The sequence below is a fragment of the Triticum urartu genome, chromosome 1 (assembly GCF_003073215.2).
Source record: "Triticum urartu cultivar G1812 chromosome 1, Tu2.1, whole genome shotgun sequence".
NCBI lineage: Eukaryota > Viridiplantae > Streptophyta > Magnoliopsida > Poales > Poaceae > Triticum > Triticum urartu.
Genome location: NC_053022.1, coordinates 117,516,240 through 117,531,037, shown reverse-complemented (window position 1 = coordinate 117,531,037; position 14,798 = coordinate 117,516,240). Strand labels below are relative to the sequence as shown.

At 41.2% G+C, this 14,798-nt stretch overlaps 1 protein-coding gene across 2 annotated transcripts; it reads right to left on the bottom strand.

Moving 5' to 3' along the window:
- Positions 1–3,491: 3,491 nt before the first annotated feature.
- Positions 3,492–14,538, bottom strand: LOC125551148 (RNA-binding protein 39-like). Of its 2 annotated transcripts, XM_048714308.1 has the most exons (14): positions 13,799–14,538; positions 13,133–13,205; positions 13,006–13,062; positions 12,583–12,638; positions 11,132–11,345; positions 9,625–9,675; positions 8,078–8,164; positions 7,891–7,965; positions 7,729–7,809; positions 6,002–6,066; positions 5,451–5,667; positions 5,164–5,252; positions 4,767–4,881; positions 3,492–3,866 (listed from the first exon to the last, which is right to left on the bottom strand). In XM_048714308.1, exons 1-14 carry the CDS (start codon positions 14,398–14,400, stop codon positions 3,816–3,818), a joined length of 1,833 nt encoding a protein of 610 aa, XP_048570265.1. In that variant the 5' UTR covers positions 14,401–14,538; the 3' UTR covers positions 3,492–3,815. The 2 variants fall into 2 exon arrangements, with proteins under 2 accessions (XP_048570265.1, XP_048570272.1); XM_048714315.1 differs by lacking the exon at positions 9,625–9,675 and having other exon boundaries at positions 13,799–14,537.
- Between the last annotated feature and the right edge of the window lie 260 nt (positions 14,539–14,798).

Sequence of the window (14,798 nt, the reverse complement as noted above, 5' to 3'; positions counted from 1 at the left end):
AAGGTTGGTCTGGGCCACTTCATCCCACAATACCGCCGAATCAAAATAAGACGTTGGTGGTAAGCAGTATGACTATCACCGCCCACAACTCTTTGTGTTCTACTCGTGCATATCATCTACGCATAGACCTGGCTCATGATGCCACTGTTGGGAAACATTGCATGGAAAACAAAAAAATTCTGCACACACGCAAGATCTATCCATGAAGATGCATAGCTACGAGAGGGGGAGAGCATATTCATACCCTTGAAGATCGCTAAGCGGAAGCGTTTATCAACGTCGTTGATGTAGTCGTACACCTTCACGATCCGTCCCGATCAAGTACCAAATGTACGACACCTCCCCGTTCAGCACACGTTCAGCTCGATGACGTCCTCGCCTTCTTGATCCAACAAGAGGGGCAAAGTAGTAGATGAGTTGCGGCAGCACGAAGGCGTGGTGATGGTATTGGTGAAGAACAATCTCTGTAGGGCTTCGCTAACCACAACGGAAACTATGACAGAGGATAAACTAGAGGGGCGGGGTTGTCGGCACACGGCTTGGTGTATCTTGATGTGTTCCAGGTGCTAGCCCTGCCCCTCTTTTTATATGTTGAGCCCTGGGGTCGAAACTTGGAGTAAAAGCCTCCTCAAAGTCGGTTTTTCCCGCTAGGAAGAGTCCTTCTCAGACTTCCAGGACCAGACGCCATAGTCCTTGGCGTCTGGCCCAGACGCCATGGGCCTTGGCGTATGGCCCAGGGCTAGACGCCAAGGTCTCCGGCGTTTAGCCCCCTGGCCTCCGCAAAACTTCTTTTGCACCGACCTAAAGCCCCATGGGCTTTACCCCTTGGCCTAACCATATCATCCTATATATTAATCTTTACCTCTGGACCATTCCGGAGCTCCTCGTCATGTCCATGATCTCATCCGGTACTCCGAACAACATTCGGTCACCAACATACATAACTCATATAATACTATATCGTTAACGAACGTTAAGCGTGCGGACCCTACGGGTTCGAGAACTGTGTAGACATGACCGGCACACCTCTCCGGTCAATAACCAATAGCGGAACCTGGATGCCCATATTGGCTCCTACATATTCTACGAAGATCTTTATCGGTCGAACCTTATGACAACATACGTAATTCCCTTTGTCCATCGGTATGTTACCTGCCCGAGATTCGATTGTCGGTATCTTCATACCTAGTTCAATCTCGTTACCAGCAAGTCTCTTTACTCATTCTGTAATACATCACCTTGTGACTAACTCCTTAGTCATTTGTTTGCAAACTTATGATGTGTATTACCGAGTGGGCCCAGAGATACCTCTCCGAAACTGGGAGTGACAAATCCCAATCTCGATCCATGCCAACTCAACAAACACCTTCGGAGATACCTCTAGAGCATCTTTATAATCACCCAGTTACGTTGTGATGTTTGATAGCACACAAGGTATTCCTCCGGTATCCGGGAGTTGCATGATCTCATGGTTCGAAGGAACATGCATTTGACATTCAATAAAGCAGTAGCAATAAACTGAACGATCATATGCTAAGTTAACGGATGGGTCTTGTCCATCACATCATTCTCCTAATGAATGATGTGATCCCGTTATCAAATGACAACACATGTCTATGGTTAGGAAACTTAACCATCTTTGATTAACGAGCTAGTCTAGTAGAGGCTTACTAGGGACATGGTGTTTTGTCTATGTATCCGGTTAATACAATTCTAGCATGAATAATAAACATTTATCATTATATAAGGAAATATAAAATAACAACTTTATTATTGCCTCTAGGGCATATTTCCTTCAAGTGGATGGATGGTGGCGATGGCCCAGTGTTCGTGCCGCTGGGGGCGATGCGGTAGCACCACCCTGGAAACCCATGCCCGCCATTCGATGTGTTGAATCTGAAAACCATGCGGGACAAAGGGCAGCGGATCAATCAGAAAGTTGGCCATTGCCAACGTAGCAGTTGATTGAAGCTCTTTAGTCGCAGAGAGTTTTGCATAATCTGATGGCGAAGAGCTCGACGGAGAAAGAGCAAAGTTAGTAAGAGCATAGGAATGCGAGGAGTCATGCTACGGTCTTGGCTGGAAATTTGAAAAAAAAACATGGCTAACTCCTTAAAAGAGGAAACCTGTCGAGTCCATTGGGCCGGCCCACTCGGCTAAAACTAGCTCTCCACCTCGCTTGGAGCGTAAGCACACTCCATGGTCTAGGGAATGAAGCGAAAGGAATAAAAGGCTAGAGCCTAGTGAGCCTCGGTTTCGGGCCAAACTGGGCGAAGTGCCCTACCTCGCCACATGCATAGCAAGACCGGTAAACCCTAGGATGACCAACAGTTAACTCAGTGTCACTCCCCTGTCATCCTAATTCAGGCACATTAGATCGATATTAATCCTAGGATGATCAATAGTAGTAGATGCAGTTGGATTACGGTCTAATTGTCACGAACATGAAGCCTATACAAGATTATGCCATGAATGATTGTAGTTATGAATGATACTTTTTTTGCGAGAGATGAATGATGATTATTTGTCAATTGCCCAACATTAATTTGTTTACCATACCACTACATGCGTTCGAGAGAGATGTCAATAGTGAACTTATAGCCCCGGGGTCCATTCTCTACTAATACTTGTGTTACTCAATTGCTCTTTTATTTACTTTTACTATTGTGCCATATCATTACATATCACTATTTGCTTTTAACCCTGCAACTAGCAAGATGAGGGGATTAACAATAGGGATGTCAACCGGGTCCCGTTTAGTCTCGTTTAAAGTCCACTTATGATATATATATTTTTTGCGGGTGAAGTCCACTTATGATATGATAGTTCAAAAAAGTTTTTTGTTTGTTTGAGGAGAATGAACTATCAAGCTAGCAAAAACTAACTAAATGGAATTACGGACGCCACTTACATCCCTAATTAACAACCCCTTGCCAAGTTAGGTGCATGAATTTATTTTATTTATGTGCATGTGCTGCTTATCTTGCTAGCTTGTCGATGGTTCGTTCTCTTTTTGCTCTGCAGCAGCGGGCAGGAGCAAGAACGAAGGGGGAGCAAAGTTTACGACAGCGGTGGCTTGATGTTGGCCTGATGTAGAGGAAGGAGAAAACCACGATGCGGCAGGAAAAATTTGTGGTCGTGACTTCCTGCGTGGAGTTGGGGGGGTAAGGGGCATGCTAAGCGGCGTGTGGGACCATGGACCCATGTCGATCGCTGGACAGGGCTTACATTTCGCTCTTTCCAACCTAAACGTTTTCCCTCCAAAAATTATGCCAATCGACTACAATATGACATTTTCAGCAAAAGAAAAACAAGGAACCGACGTCGAGGTGGGAAAGAGCTGCATGCAGCATACAACAGGGCCGTACATGGGCTTATCGTATTCCTTAGTTCAGACAGACGAAGTAATCTAACTTGAACATGACTGCAATCTTTTTCTCTCCATAAGGACAACACCTACTTTTAATAGGCCATGGACCATAGATAGGGTAGATAGAGGAGGGTCCATTTTTTTTCATCGGTTCAGGGTCCCCAAATTATCTGAGTTAAATGCTTTAACCATGTTATACATCTCTTAACCTTTTTTATATGGCATGGAAAAAAAATCCAGCATTCTCGTATACTGCTACAAAGAAAATGAAGAAATCTCCAATTATCACAAAAGATGCAACTGCCCAAACAGGCCTCTAATCTTCATAATGTTACAAGAAACAATAACTAACAGGGTTACTACACTCAAGACTTCACAACTTCAATTGGAACCGTTTAACAGCCCTAGGTCCATCACCAGATATAACTCGTCTGCTTTGTGAATTTCATTCCATAGCTGCGCGGTCTGGGAACTTCATTTCATACTGCTGTGCTGTCTGGAAAGGAAAACAACATTTTAACCCAAATGAGGGACATGAGCATAGTACACAAATACACCCTCCGTTCACAAATATAAGATGTTCAAACTTTTTTCTGAATCGGATGTATATAGATGTGTTTTGGTGTGTTTATCACTCATTTCAGTCCGTATGTAGTCCATGTTGAAATTTTCAAAACATCTTATAAAGAGAGAAGTGCATATTTCAACCCTCAACTTTTGCCCTAGTCTAATTTACAACCCCGAACTCCAATACCATCTAAATTACAACCCCCAACTCTCAAAACCGGCCAGGATTCAACCCTCCCCTCTCTGTTGACCGATTTTGACCTGGTTGACCGGTTTTGACCAGTCAACAGGTCCAGTCAGCATGCCACATCAGCAAAAAATGCAAAATTTCCAAGGAAACAACCTGTAAAATCGAAGAAAATCCAGGAAAAGAAATAAGAAATCCAATTTCCGAAAAACACGGAAAATAAAAAAAATGAATTTCCAAAAAAAATCCAGAAAAAACCCAAAACCTCAAATTCCAGAAAAAAAATCATTTTTATTTTCCCTAGCTTTTTTCGCGAACAATTTTTTCGGAATTTTGCCTTTTTTATATTTTTTCCCTGATCTTATAGATTTTTATTTACTTTTTCTTGAAATTTTGAAAAAAAATCTGACGTGCATGCTGATTGGACCCGTTGACTAGTCAAAACTGGTCACCCCAGGTCAAAACCGGTCATCAGGGAGGGGAGGGTTGAATCCTGACCGGTTTTGAGACTTGGGGGTTGTAATTTAGACGGTATTAAAGTTCAGGGTTGTAAAATAGACGAGGGCAAGAGTTCAGGGTTGAAATATGCACTTCTCTCTCTTATAAAAGTGAACGGAGGGAGTAGAAGATAAGATTTGTTACCATAAAGGTTGCCGTAATCATCTTTCCAGCAAACCATCGGCCGTGAAGTGATCGTTGCGCACTTGCTGCTGCTGTTGCGCTATCAAAATGCAGGTACACAAAGCCCGCGGTATGCCTGTACCAAACAGTGAGGGGATATTAAAAGTGGATGCAAGTCAGGACAGCACTACTGGTATGTGTGAAACATTCTTTCTGGTAGCTATTTTGTCTTGCTTAATATATTAGTAGTATTCAGTATGAACCAGCTCCTTAAAAACCAATACATTTTACAAGTCCATACCAAGTCGGTTACTGCCAACTTTGTTATACTTGCTTATAACAACCATTGATAACATGTGTGGATATAAAGTTGAAATAAAAGGGCATACCATCAGGGTTTAAAAAACAAACGACTTACTTGTCAACAAAAATATGCTTCACTACACCAAACTTCGAACATTCGTCTTGCACATCATCTCTAATATCCAAATCAAAATCAGGATCCGTCTGCAAAGGAAAAGAAAATTTTCAATCAGGTTAGTCAGAAACTCAAATGTAAACAGGAAGTAATAATACAGATGAAAGAAAGTAACAATTGGCACAAAGAAGAATAATAATAATTTTAACCAGCTGAACAAAGACGGGCAAGCACCTATAAAATAGACAAATAGAGGTGAACAAAAAATATATGAAAAGATGAGATACCTCCACTGCTGGGTCGAACATGTTCTTCAGCAATAGGAATTCAGTAGGTGTACCAATATCAGCAGACTGAGAGACGATAGGAAGAGGTGCCCCTGGAATTGCTCCAACAGGCTGTACAAGAAGAGAAGCAGCTGTAAGAGGAGCACCAAGCACTGATGCAGCAGCAGGCAATCCAACAGAAGTGTTCAATCCAGGAGCACCAATGCCACCAGTTAAGCTGCACACACAAAAATAAGATTAAAGGACATGAAGTGCAAGATCCTATAAACCGTACATAGGAAAAACCATAGTGGCATAAACTAACAATCAAATGCTACAAGTTAAATAACATTTGGTGCACAAACAATCGTTCCCCTGACATGCTATTCAGGGTTCATTATCATGTGGGACAGATAGGGAAAAGATTGACCTTGTTGAGATTAATATCTTCACATAAAGCTCAGATGTATGTTTCAACCAATATATATATATGTGTACATATAATAGCTGTCTGCATTATCTGCTACCACATTCATAGAAGCGCAGAGCAAAAACTAACACAATAGCAGTACCTGGTTGCAGTGCCACTGCGGTCCAATTTCCGCATCAGAAGGGCTCTAGAGCTTGCATTTAATGCCTGCATAAGTTGAGTACACAATGAATACAAATAATCTTTGACAGGAAAGCATAATAGGTGATAAGAGCATAAGGCTGCTTGTAATGGGTAGTATCATACCTTAGTATCATGCACATGATACTAAGCTATGACACTACCTCCGTAATGCATAGTACCATATACTCCCTCCGTTTTTATTTACTCTGCATATTAGAGTTGACTGAAGTCAAACTTGCTAAAGTTTGACCAAGTTTATAGAAAAGATTATAAATATTTACCATAACAAATCTATATGATGTTGAAGTACATTCAACAATGAATCTAGTGATATTGATTTGTTATTATATATGCCAATATTTTTGTCTATAAATTTGGTTAAAGTTTACAAAGCTTGACTTTGACCAAAGCTAATACGCGAACTAAATAAAAACGGAGGGAGTACTAGTATCATAGCTAACCTTATTTATTGCCATGCATGACACATAGTAGCATAGCATTTAATATGATACAGTATCATGATATGATACTCAACACTCTCTTTCTTCATTTAATTCTATGCCACCTCAGCAAAATAGTCTAGTTGGCATGCATGATACTAGCTATGATACTACCATTACGACCAGCCTAATGGTACACCCAGATATCAGTGCCACTAAGCAGCATTTATAGCCAAGGACACAGCAAAAACAGAAGCGATACAATTTAAGAAATAGACCAAATCAAGAAAATCAGAAGATGCTTCACCCCAGTATTACAAAAAAAAGGTTTCAAAAGAAACTACAGGTTAAAGCAGAGAACTGAGAAGGGACACCCTCGCCATTTTCAAGGACCAATCTCATGAAATACTCCCTCCATTCCCTTATACAAGGCCGCTTCATATTTTTATGTCAAACTTTGACCATTAATTTTACAAACAAAAAGTGAGTTATATGCCAAAAAGTATTTCACTGGATGCCCATTTCAAAGAACTTTCCGATGATATATTTATGACATATTTTTCATATTTTGTTGACTAAAATTGTAAAGTCAAAGTTTCACAAGAAAAATGAAGTGGCCTTGTATACAAAAATGGAGGGAGTACTAATAGATCGGACTTGCTACCCAACATAATGCTTAGCAAGGTTGCATTTGTTCGTGACAGTGGTACGACAAAGAAAATAACATCAGTATCTCAAAATATTTTATTATATTCACTGAAGGGGCTGCCTACTAACGAATAACACAAAGCCTCTCAACCTCCCCACCTGAATTTTGAGTTGTAGGCTTAGTGGACAAGAGAATAATCACGTGAAGTGACTATATTCACTGAAGGGGGCTACCTACAACCGAATTTGGCTACACAAAGTCTCTCACCCTCCCCACATGAACCAAGTGGCCACTGGAGAATGAGCAAGTGAAGTGACCAAGGCACAAATATGTACCATATGTCCCTTCGTACAAATGACTGAGAAGAATATTCTCTGCAAGGTTGAAACCATCTGCAAAAATAACGAGTTTCCTATATGACACTTAACTATTGGGGAAGGAAAAAAACAAGACAGAGACAAGAGAAGCCCCATCAATCCATCATTCAAGTCCCATATATAACCCTGCCTTTTGGGGAAGTACGAAAAGAAAAGAAAACAAGAAAAGACACGAAAGCCCGCAGGAATAAAGTTTGCAGTGTGGAAACAAGAAACCCACCAAGCCTCCACCTTCATCATCATCTAAATCTCCAGTAGTTGTGCCAAGTTGCACACCACCCTGATCAGTAACAGCTGAGACCTGGTTGAAATAATACAAATTGTCAGCTGAGTATGTCTTAAAACTCTTTCGGTAGCAACACAACACATATCAATAAGTTACCTTTATTACTCTCCCAGCAATATCAAGTTGGCCATTTAAACTCTGAGCAGCTTTTGCATCTTCAAGCCGTGCAAACTGCATGATGCAAGTATCAATGAGAAATTAAGAGTCCTGGCAGCAGCTTAATGGGAATATATATATCCAAGAGAAGAGCTGCATGAGAATATGTCAATACATCGCTACTTACCTGAATGAAACCAAAACCTTTGCATAGCCCAGTGAGTGGATCTACAGGCAGCTGGACAAGCTCAACTTGCCCAAATGGTTCAAAGACCTGAAAAGGCAAACTCGTTATAACAGGCTACGTGAAAAGTCTTGGTTATATCTCATCATACAAAACTTATAGTGCACTTAATTAAAACATAATTCAGAAAGTGGATTTGGAGAACTATTCTGCAAGGAACCACAACAGAAATTCTACAGGTATATGATATGGTGGCAGTGAGTAGAGATTAAAGAACGATTCCACAGCAGGTCCGACTCTTTCTTTAACACCTTGAAATAAATCACACTTCACCTTGAAATAAACATCCCATCATTTTTCTTTAGTTTATTTCAGACGATCAGCGTGTCTAACAGAAATTGCTTTGTTCAAGATGAAGGTGCTTTTAGGCGCGCCGGCTCCGCGGTAGCCAAGCAGTGGTCTAGATGTCAACATTGCATTGCATGTGTGGATGTGCTTAGAGAATTGGGGGGGAAACTAGGGCTAATGCTACTTGCGTATTGGCATGGATTCTGTGGATAAAATGGAAATGGGATGTTTATTACAAATGGTAAGGGAAGGAAACTCCTGTAGATATGAGTTGGGGATCTGACAAGATTGTAGATGAGGATAATTTTACTGTCGTGAAATCTGGGAGGAAAAGAAACAAAAGTAATTTTGTGATTTCTAGACCTTTGACTAGAAATCAGAAATACATTGCTATGCAACAGGATATGCTGGTTAATGCTGCCCATCCCCCTGGCAGAAACACCAGGCAACAGAAAACACATCCTAATAAAAAATGATGGGGCTATTTTGGAATTACAGTGGGGCAGGCAAGAAGGGAATGACTCCCTGCCTCTCTGGTCTTATTGGTGATCATTCCCTTGATTTCTTATGTTTGAAAGAGACTATGAAGAAAATTTACCTAGCCAGTTATTTCAGGAAAGTTGATTTTAATGATAGTTTTTCCTGGGAATGGATTCCATCTGGTGGTCTTTTTGTGTGGTGTGAAAAAAAATTGGAAATTATATCCTGTTAGAAAGGAAAGTTAAACGGGCTTTATAGAATGTGTATAGCACTGCTCATGCTCAGTTTAACATAGAATTTCTGACTGAGATGGCTCAATTCTGTAATGGCACTGATATCCCTTGTGTTGTTGGTGGGGATTTAAAATTTTGAGGCATAGTTGAGAAAAAAAACAAATATATGCACCATTCAATACTAGTAAGAGCAGCATTAAGTACAGTCCTCCCAGACATAGTTACAGTATTCCCAACCCAGGCATCACATCTCAACAGGAATTTGTTGACAATGAATTCCCAGTCACTATTCCTTAATGCAGCACAGTTATCCCCAAGTACTTCATAGGGAAGTGGCCAATGTTACAATTAGCCAAAAGGTCAGGGAATGGCAAAACCACGTCATCAACAGTTACCCCCAAGTACTTCATAGGGAAGTGGCTAATGTTACAATTACCCCCAAGTATTTTTAGCTAACTTTCTGCCATTAACCAAAAGAAATAAACTTACCCAATCACAGGACATAAGAATCCTGTCCAGCTTCTGTAAAGTAGGGTGAGCCTGCTTATTGGTAAAATTATATAAGCCTTCTTATTGGTCCAAGTATACAAACCTCTCCTAATATGCAATTAAGGGTATTAATAACAGAGTTGAACACATCAGTTGGAAAACTTGACACCTTTGTGTCAACAGTATCCTCAAATGTTTGGTGTTTACAACTATCCTGACTGTACTGTGCAGGAAAGTTTCAATGTTGATGTTAGCATAGCACCCTTCTTCAGTAGGTGGCTCTCTCCTGAGCTTTTAGCAGAGTGGAGTAAGGTGAGGGATTGTGAGAAATTTGAATTTATCTACTAATCCTGATGTCATTTACTGGTCTTTGAGATCTAGTAGCAAATTCTCCACGAAATCTGTCTGGCTGGAAAGCTCTCTAGCGGGTTGTGATTATGGATGGATTTGGAATTCTAAAGTTCCCTTCAAAAATCAAATCTTCTTGTGGCAGCTATCACAAGATTCTTTGCTGGCCACAGATGGTATTAGTAGCAGAAACTGGCCTAGCAATCCCAGGTGTTCTTTCTGCAAAGAACAGGAGACTTCCCAGCATTTATTCTTTTTGTGTCCACATGCAAGAGTGCTCTGGAGATCGGTGGGTGCTGTTTCGGGCACTAATCTTTGCCCTAACAATATGTATCAATACTTCTCTTGGATTTATTCTTTTTTACCTGAGCATGAGAAGGTTCATACAATTGGATAAGCGGCTGTTAGCTGGGCCATTTGGAACTGTCATAACAGAGTTTGAACTTAAATGGCCTAAAACTCCTTTAGAAAACTGTGTTCGCCACTTGGTGTGGTTGATGAGCCTGTGTGCTAATGGTCTTAACTATGTTTTGTTGGAACTGCTTAGGTTAGTGTGTTGTGCAGACAGATTTTCGCCCCGCGGCGCATGATTCGACTGCGGTCACGAATGGTGGATTTCCTGTCAGTGCGTTGAACTCATTCTTCCTTTTCCCTTTCTTCAACCTCTTCAGACTGTTGTATTTCTGTTATGTTTGTATAAAATGGGAAGGGGCTGAGTCAATTCCAGAAAAATACTCCCTCCGTCCCAAAATTCTTGTCTTAGATTAGTCTAGATACGGATGTATCTAAAATACTAAAACGTGACTTGATACATACGTATTTAGACAAATCTAAGACAAGAATTTTAGGACGGAGGGAGTAGATGTCAACATTTCAGAGACGTTTACAAATATATTGGGGCCTTAGGGCACTTTCCATGACATTATTATTTAGTCTAACTACTAATTAATCAAGTAAATAACTTTATTAAGATGAAGCACTTTGTACATATAACAGATTAGAGGAAAATGATGCGAGAATTGCTTACTGATTCTAGTATTCTATTGATACTACTTCCTTTTTCTTATCTGCCTCTGCAGAACATTATTTAAATGAACAAAATACAGGAAGTGAATAATAATACTATTAGCATTAAATACAAGAAGACTAGGCGGTTGACCTGTCTCAATTGGTCCTCGGTGATATTGGAATGAAGGTTGCCAACATACAGCTTTCTTGCTCCACCTGAAGCTGCTCCACCAGATGTCGCATTTGACTGAGCTAAGTTCTTTTCTGCCTCTGATGGCTTAACCATTACTGCTTGCCCTAGAAGCGGCTGACCGGTTAGAGCAATTGCCATTGGAACAGACATGACATCATAGAACTCAATGTACCTGTCAATTTAGGCAGATCATTACTACAGATATCAGAGTATTCAATGAAAGATATTTTACCTGTCATAGAAAGTAGACCTTAAATGGGGCTATATATGTTAGAATTTTTCATAAGCTTCAGAGTATTTTGGAAATTTTGATCAATTTTTGTGAGTAGGAAATTTTCGAACTTGGTTCTTGGTTGCCCTCGTATTATCCTAAGAACCTGCACCAAGTTTTTGTCAAATACTCTGGAATCAAACTGCCCTAGATTGCTGACAGCATCAGAATGATCTATATTCCATCTTACTTGTAAAGTGCCGATAATCCCAGCAGGTAGACCAAACTACAAATATTTCAGTGTGCAATCCTGTTGAGTATGACAAACTGATGAACAATGTTCCCCAAGGAAAAAAAAAATCAAATATGAACTTCAGAAAAATGCTCATGTAATCATACAGCCAGAGACAGATGGAAAACAAATTATATGACAAGATCTAAATTCTAATTGGCAAGCAACAAAAACAGATACCAAACAGCTATATTTCCTAAAAAATATATATTATCATAATGCACCCGTAATTTCAAAAAAAAGGCAAAGGGTACTGTCAGAGTCCTAGTAACTACATATGTACTCCCTCCGTCCCATAATATAAGAGCGTTTTTGACACTGCACTAGTGTTAAAAACGCTCTTATATTATGGGACGGAGAGAGTAATATGCAGTGTATCATCAGTTTGGAAGCAAACCTAACTTGTGCGAACATGGTAGGAACAAACAATAAAATATACTATATGATTGCATCTCAGAGCACCATCAATCTCAACCAACTGAATGGTGATTATATATGCTCAGCTCCATTTTCCCCTTTTCTAGTGCCGTGCATACTGACTTATTTTCTGGACTTGTGCATGTTACTGGCAGGGAGCTTGATAAGCATTCGCAATTTGACTATATATGGTAGGAAACCAAAATTTAAATATGTTGTTGGTTCAATCATCTGCAGGCGAAATAGTTCTGAACAAGATATCTATATTTTTGCAAAACCATTCAGGGTTTGAATATACTCCCTCCGTTCCTAAATATTTGTCTTTCTAGATATTTCAACAAGTGACTACATACGGAGCAAAATGAGTGAATCTACACTCTAAAATATGTCTATATACATCCGTATGTGGTGTTCCATTTGAAATCTCTAGAAAGACAAATATTTAGGAACGGAGGGAGTACATCACAACAAACAGGTGTTGGAACTAACCCAACTCCTTTGGAACGCCGCGAGTTTCGGTCCATGATAAGGCGGACATCACGAACCTACACAGAGAAAGAAGAGTCAGATAACTAAATCAAATTTATGCCAGAAAGCTTATTGTGCAAGTAAAGGATCAATGTGAACATGCTTGCAAGACATGGTTCATTACGTCAGCAGAAGCACGAAATAGGAGGTGTTTACTAAAGAACGAGTTATCTTTATCCAGGACAGTTGCACCATGTGAACATCAATATTCCAAAAGTCAGTCACTAGTTCAGTATAACATTAATAAAGTTTCATTCACCAGCTTGAGAACCGAACAGTTCGAATTCACTAAAACACAGCGATAGAAATCCACGGCATCATACTCCTGTGAGAAGGAAAAGTTTTCAAATTAGAATGCAATGTGGTGTAGATAATTTGCATCACCTTCCCTGCTCTTGAGAAGAACTCATAGACATCCCTTTCATCTGCCTTCAACGATAGCTGCAGTAATGCTGACAACATTAACTTAATGAAAAAACAGCAACATGATAATTTTGCTTGTGAGGCTAACCTGGAAGGCAAATACAGTCCTTTGATCTCTTTCTGGATCAACTTCTGGTTCTGTACCATCATCTTTCTTACGCCTGCGCACATAAAAATAAGTAGCTTCAGCAAAAGAGAGAGCAGCATAACAAACATCAAGTAGCAACAAATAGAAATTGTAAACCCAGATGGCATAGTCATTACTAGTCAGAAATCCCCATGCGAAAAATATTTAACAAACTTAGAGAGCCCAAGGCATTAGCAGCTCATTCCAAGTTGTACACTACAGGAAACATTTAGCAGCTACAGAATCACTGGAGATTTGTGCACTGTAAGGTTACTATGTTCCATGTGTATGTATAACGGAGTTAGCAAACAAGCAGAACATAAACTACTAGGCTTCTGCAGAAGAAGAAAAAGACAAATCAAGAGCACTGATTCATCTCCGCTCATTACACCACATAATCTTTTATCTAACATAAACAAATATGAGTAAAAAAATATCACATGGATAAAATACGCTATGAAACAAAAAATCACAGTATGTCAGAGGAATTTCACAGGACACCATTTAAATCCTACGGTGATCTCGGAAAATTTGTTGTGTTCCAAACAGAGCCAAAGGATTTCTGCCTAGAAAATTAACCTCGACATTCCAAGAGCGATAGTTCTAGGGGAATTCACAACTTTGTACCTGAAATCACGGTCTCTGTAGTCACGGTGGCGGTCGCTGCGTTCACGCTCCCGCTGGAGCTCCCTCACCATCTCCTCCTCCTCCCCGCGGCGGCGCTCTGAGCGGCTACGGCTCCTCCGCTCCCTCCCATTATCCCTCTCCATTAGCTTATCCCTGCCCTCCCGCTCCTTTTCCCTAACCTTCTCACGGTCGCGGCTGCCATCCTTCTCCCTAACTTTCTCTCGGTCCCGGCCCTCTTCCTTCTCCCTAACCTTCTCAGGGTCGCGGCTCTCATCCTTCTCCCTAACCTTCTCGCGGCTGCGGCCCCCGTCCTTCTCCCTAACCTTCTCGCGGTCGCGGCCCTCGTCCTTCTCCCTAACCTTCTCCCGGTCGACCTTCTCCTTCCCGTCTTCCCGGTCGCGGTGCTCACGGCCGCTGCGGTGCCGCTCGCGGTCTTCTCCCGAGCGAGGACGCTTCGATCCGCGCTCCTCTTGGTCTCGACCGCCGCCGCCGGCGGTGGAGGAGCGGCGGCGAGAGCTGCGGTCCTTCTCACCCCCGCCGTTGGTTGAGGGAACGGAGGGCTCGACTGCCTTCTCCAAGTAGTCGTACTCGTCAAAGTCCATGGCGGTGAGGGAGTGGATGGGGGAGGAAGCGGAAACCCTAGACGGCGACTCCACGAGAGGAACGAGGGAAACAAAAGCTACAAAAAAACCCTAGAGATTGGGCCGCCGCTAGTCTTTGCCACGAATTCAGAAGCCACGACAAGCCACTGTAGGGTGGTTCATGAAATGGAATGCCACGGTTCTACTCCTTTCAACAGAAAATGGGTCAGTTTATTTTTCTTTTTTGCGGGAAGAAATGGGTCAGTTTGGTCAGCGTATATATCACTCCTATAAAAGCATGAAAGAGCATATCCAAATCACCATCTCAACCGTCTAATCACATTATCTGATGGTCTAAAATCTCCGTAAACGAAATTAACCTCACTAACGAAACGCTAATCACCATCTGAATCGCAGTC

Excerpts from the sequence above, each read along its gene's own strand:
- LOC125551148 (XM_048714308.1), bottom strand. The coding sequence starts at position 14,400 with ATGGACTTTGACGAGTACGACTACTTGGAGAAGGCAGTCGAGCCCTCC. Across the intron at positions 6,067-7,728 it reads ATGATGAAGGTGGAGGCTTG|GCATTAAATGCAAGCTCTAG; the intron begins GTGGGTTTCTTG and ends CAACTTATGCAG. Across the intron at positions 5,253-5,450 it reads TGTTCGACCCAGCAGTGGAG|ACGGATCCTGATTTTGATTT; the intron begins GTATCTCATCTT and ends TTTCCTTTGCAG.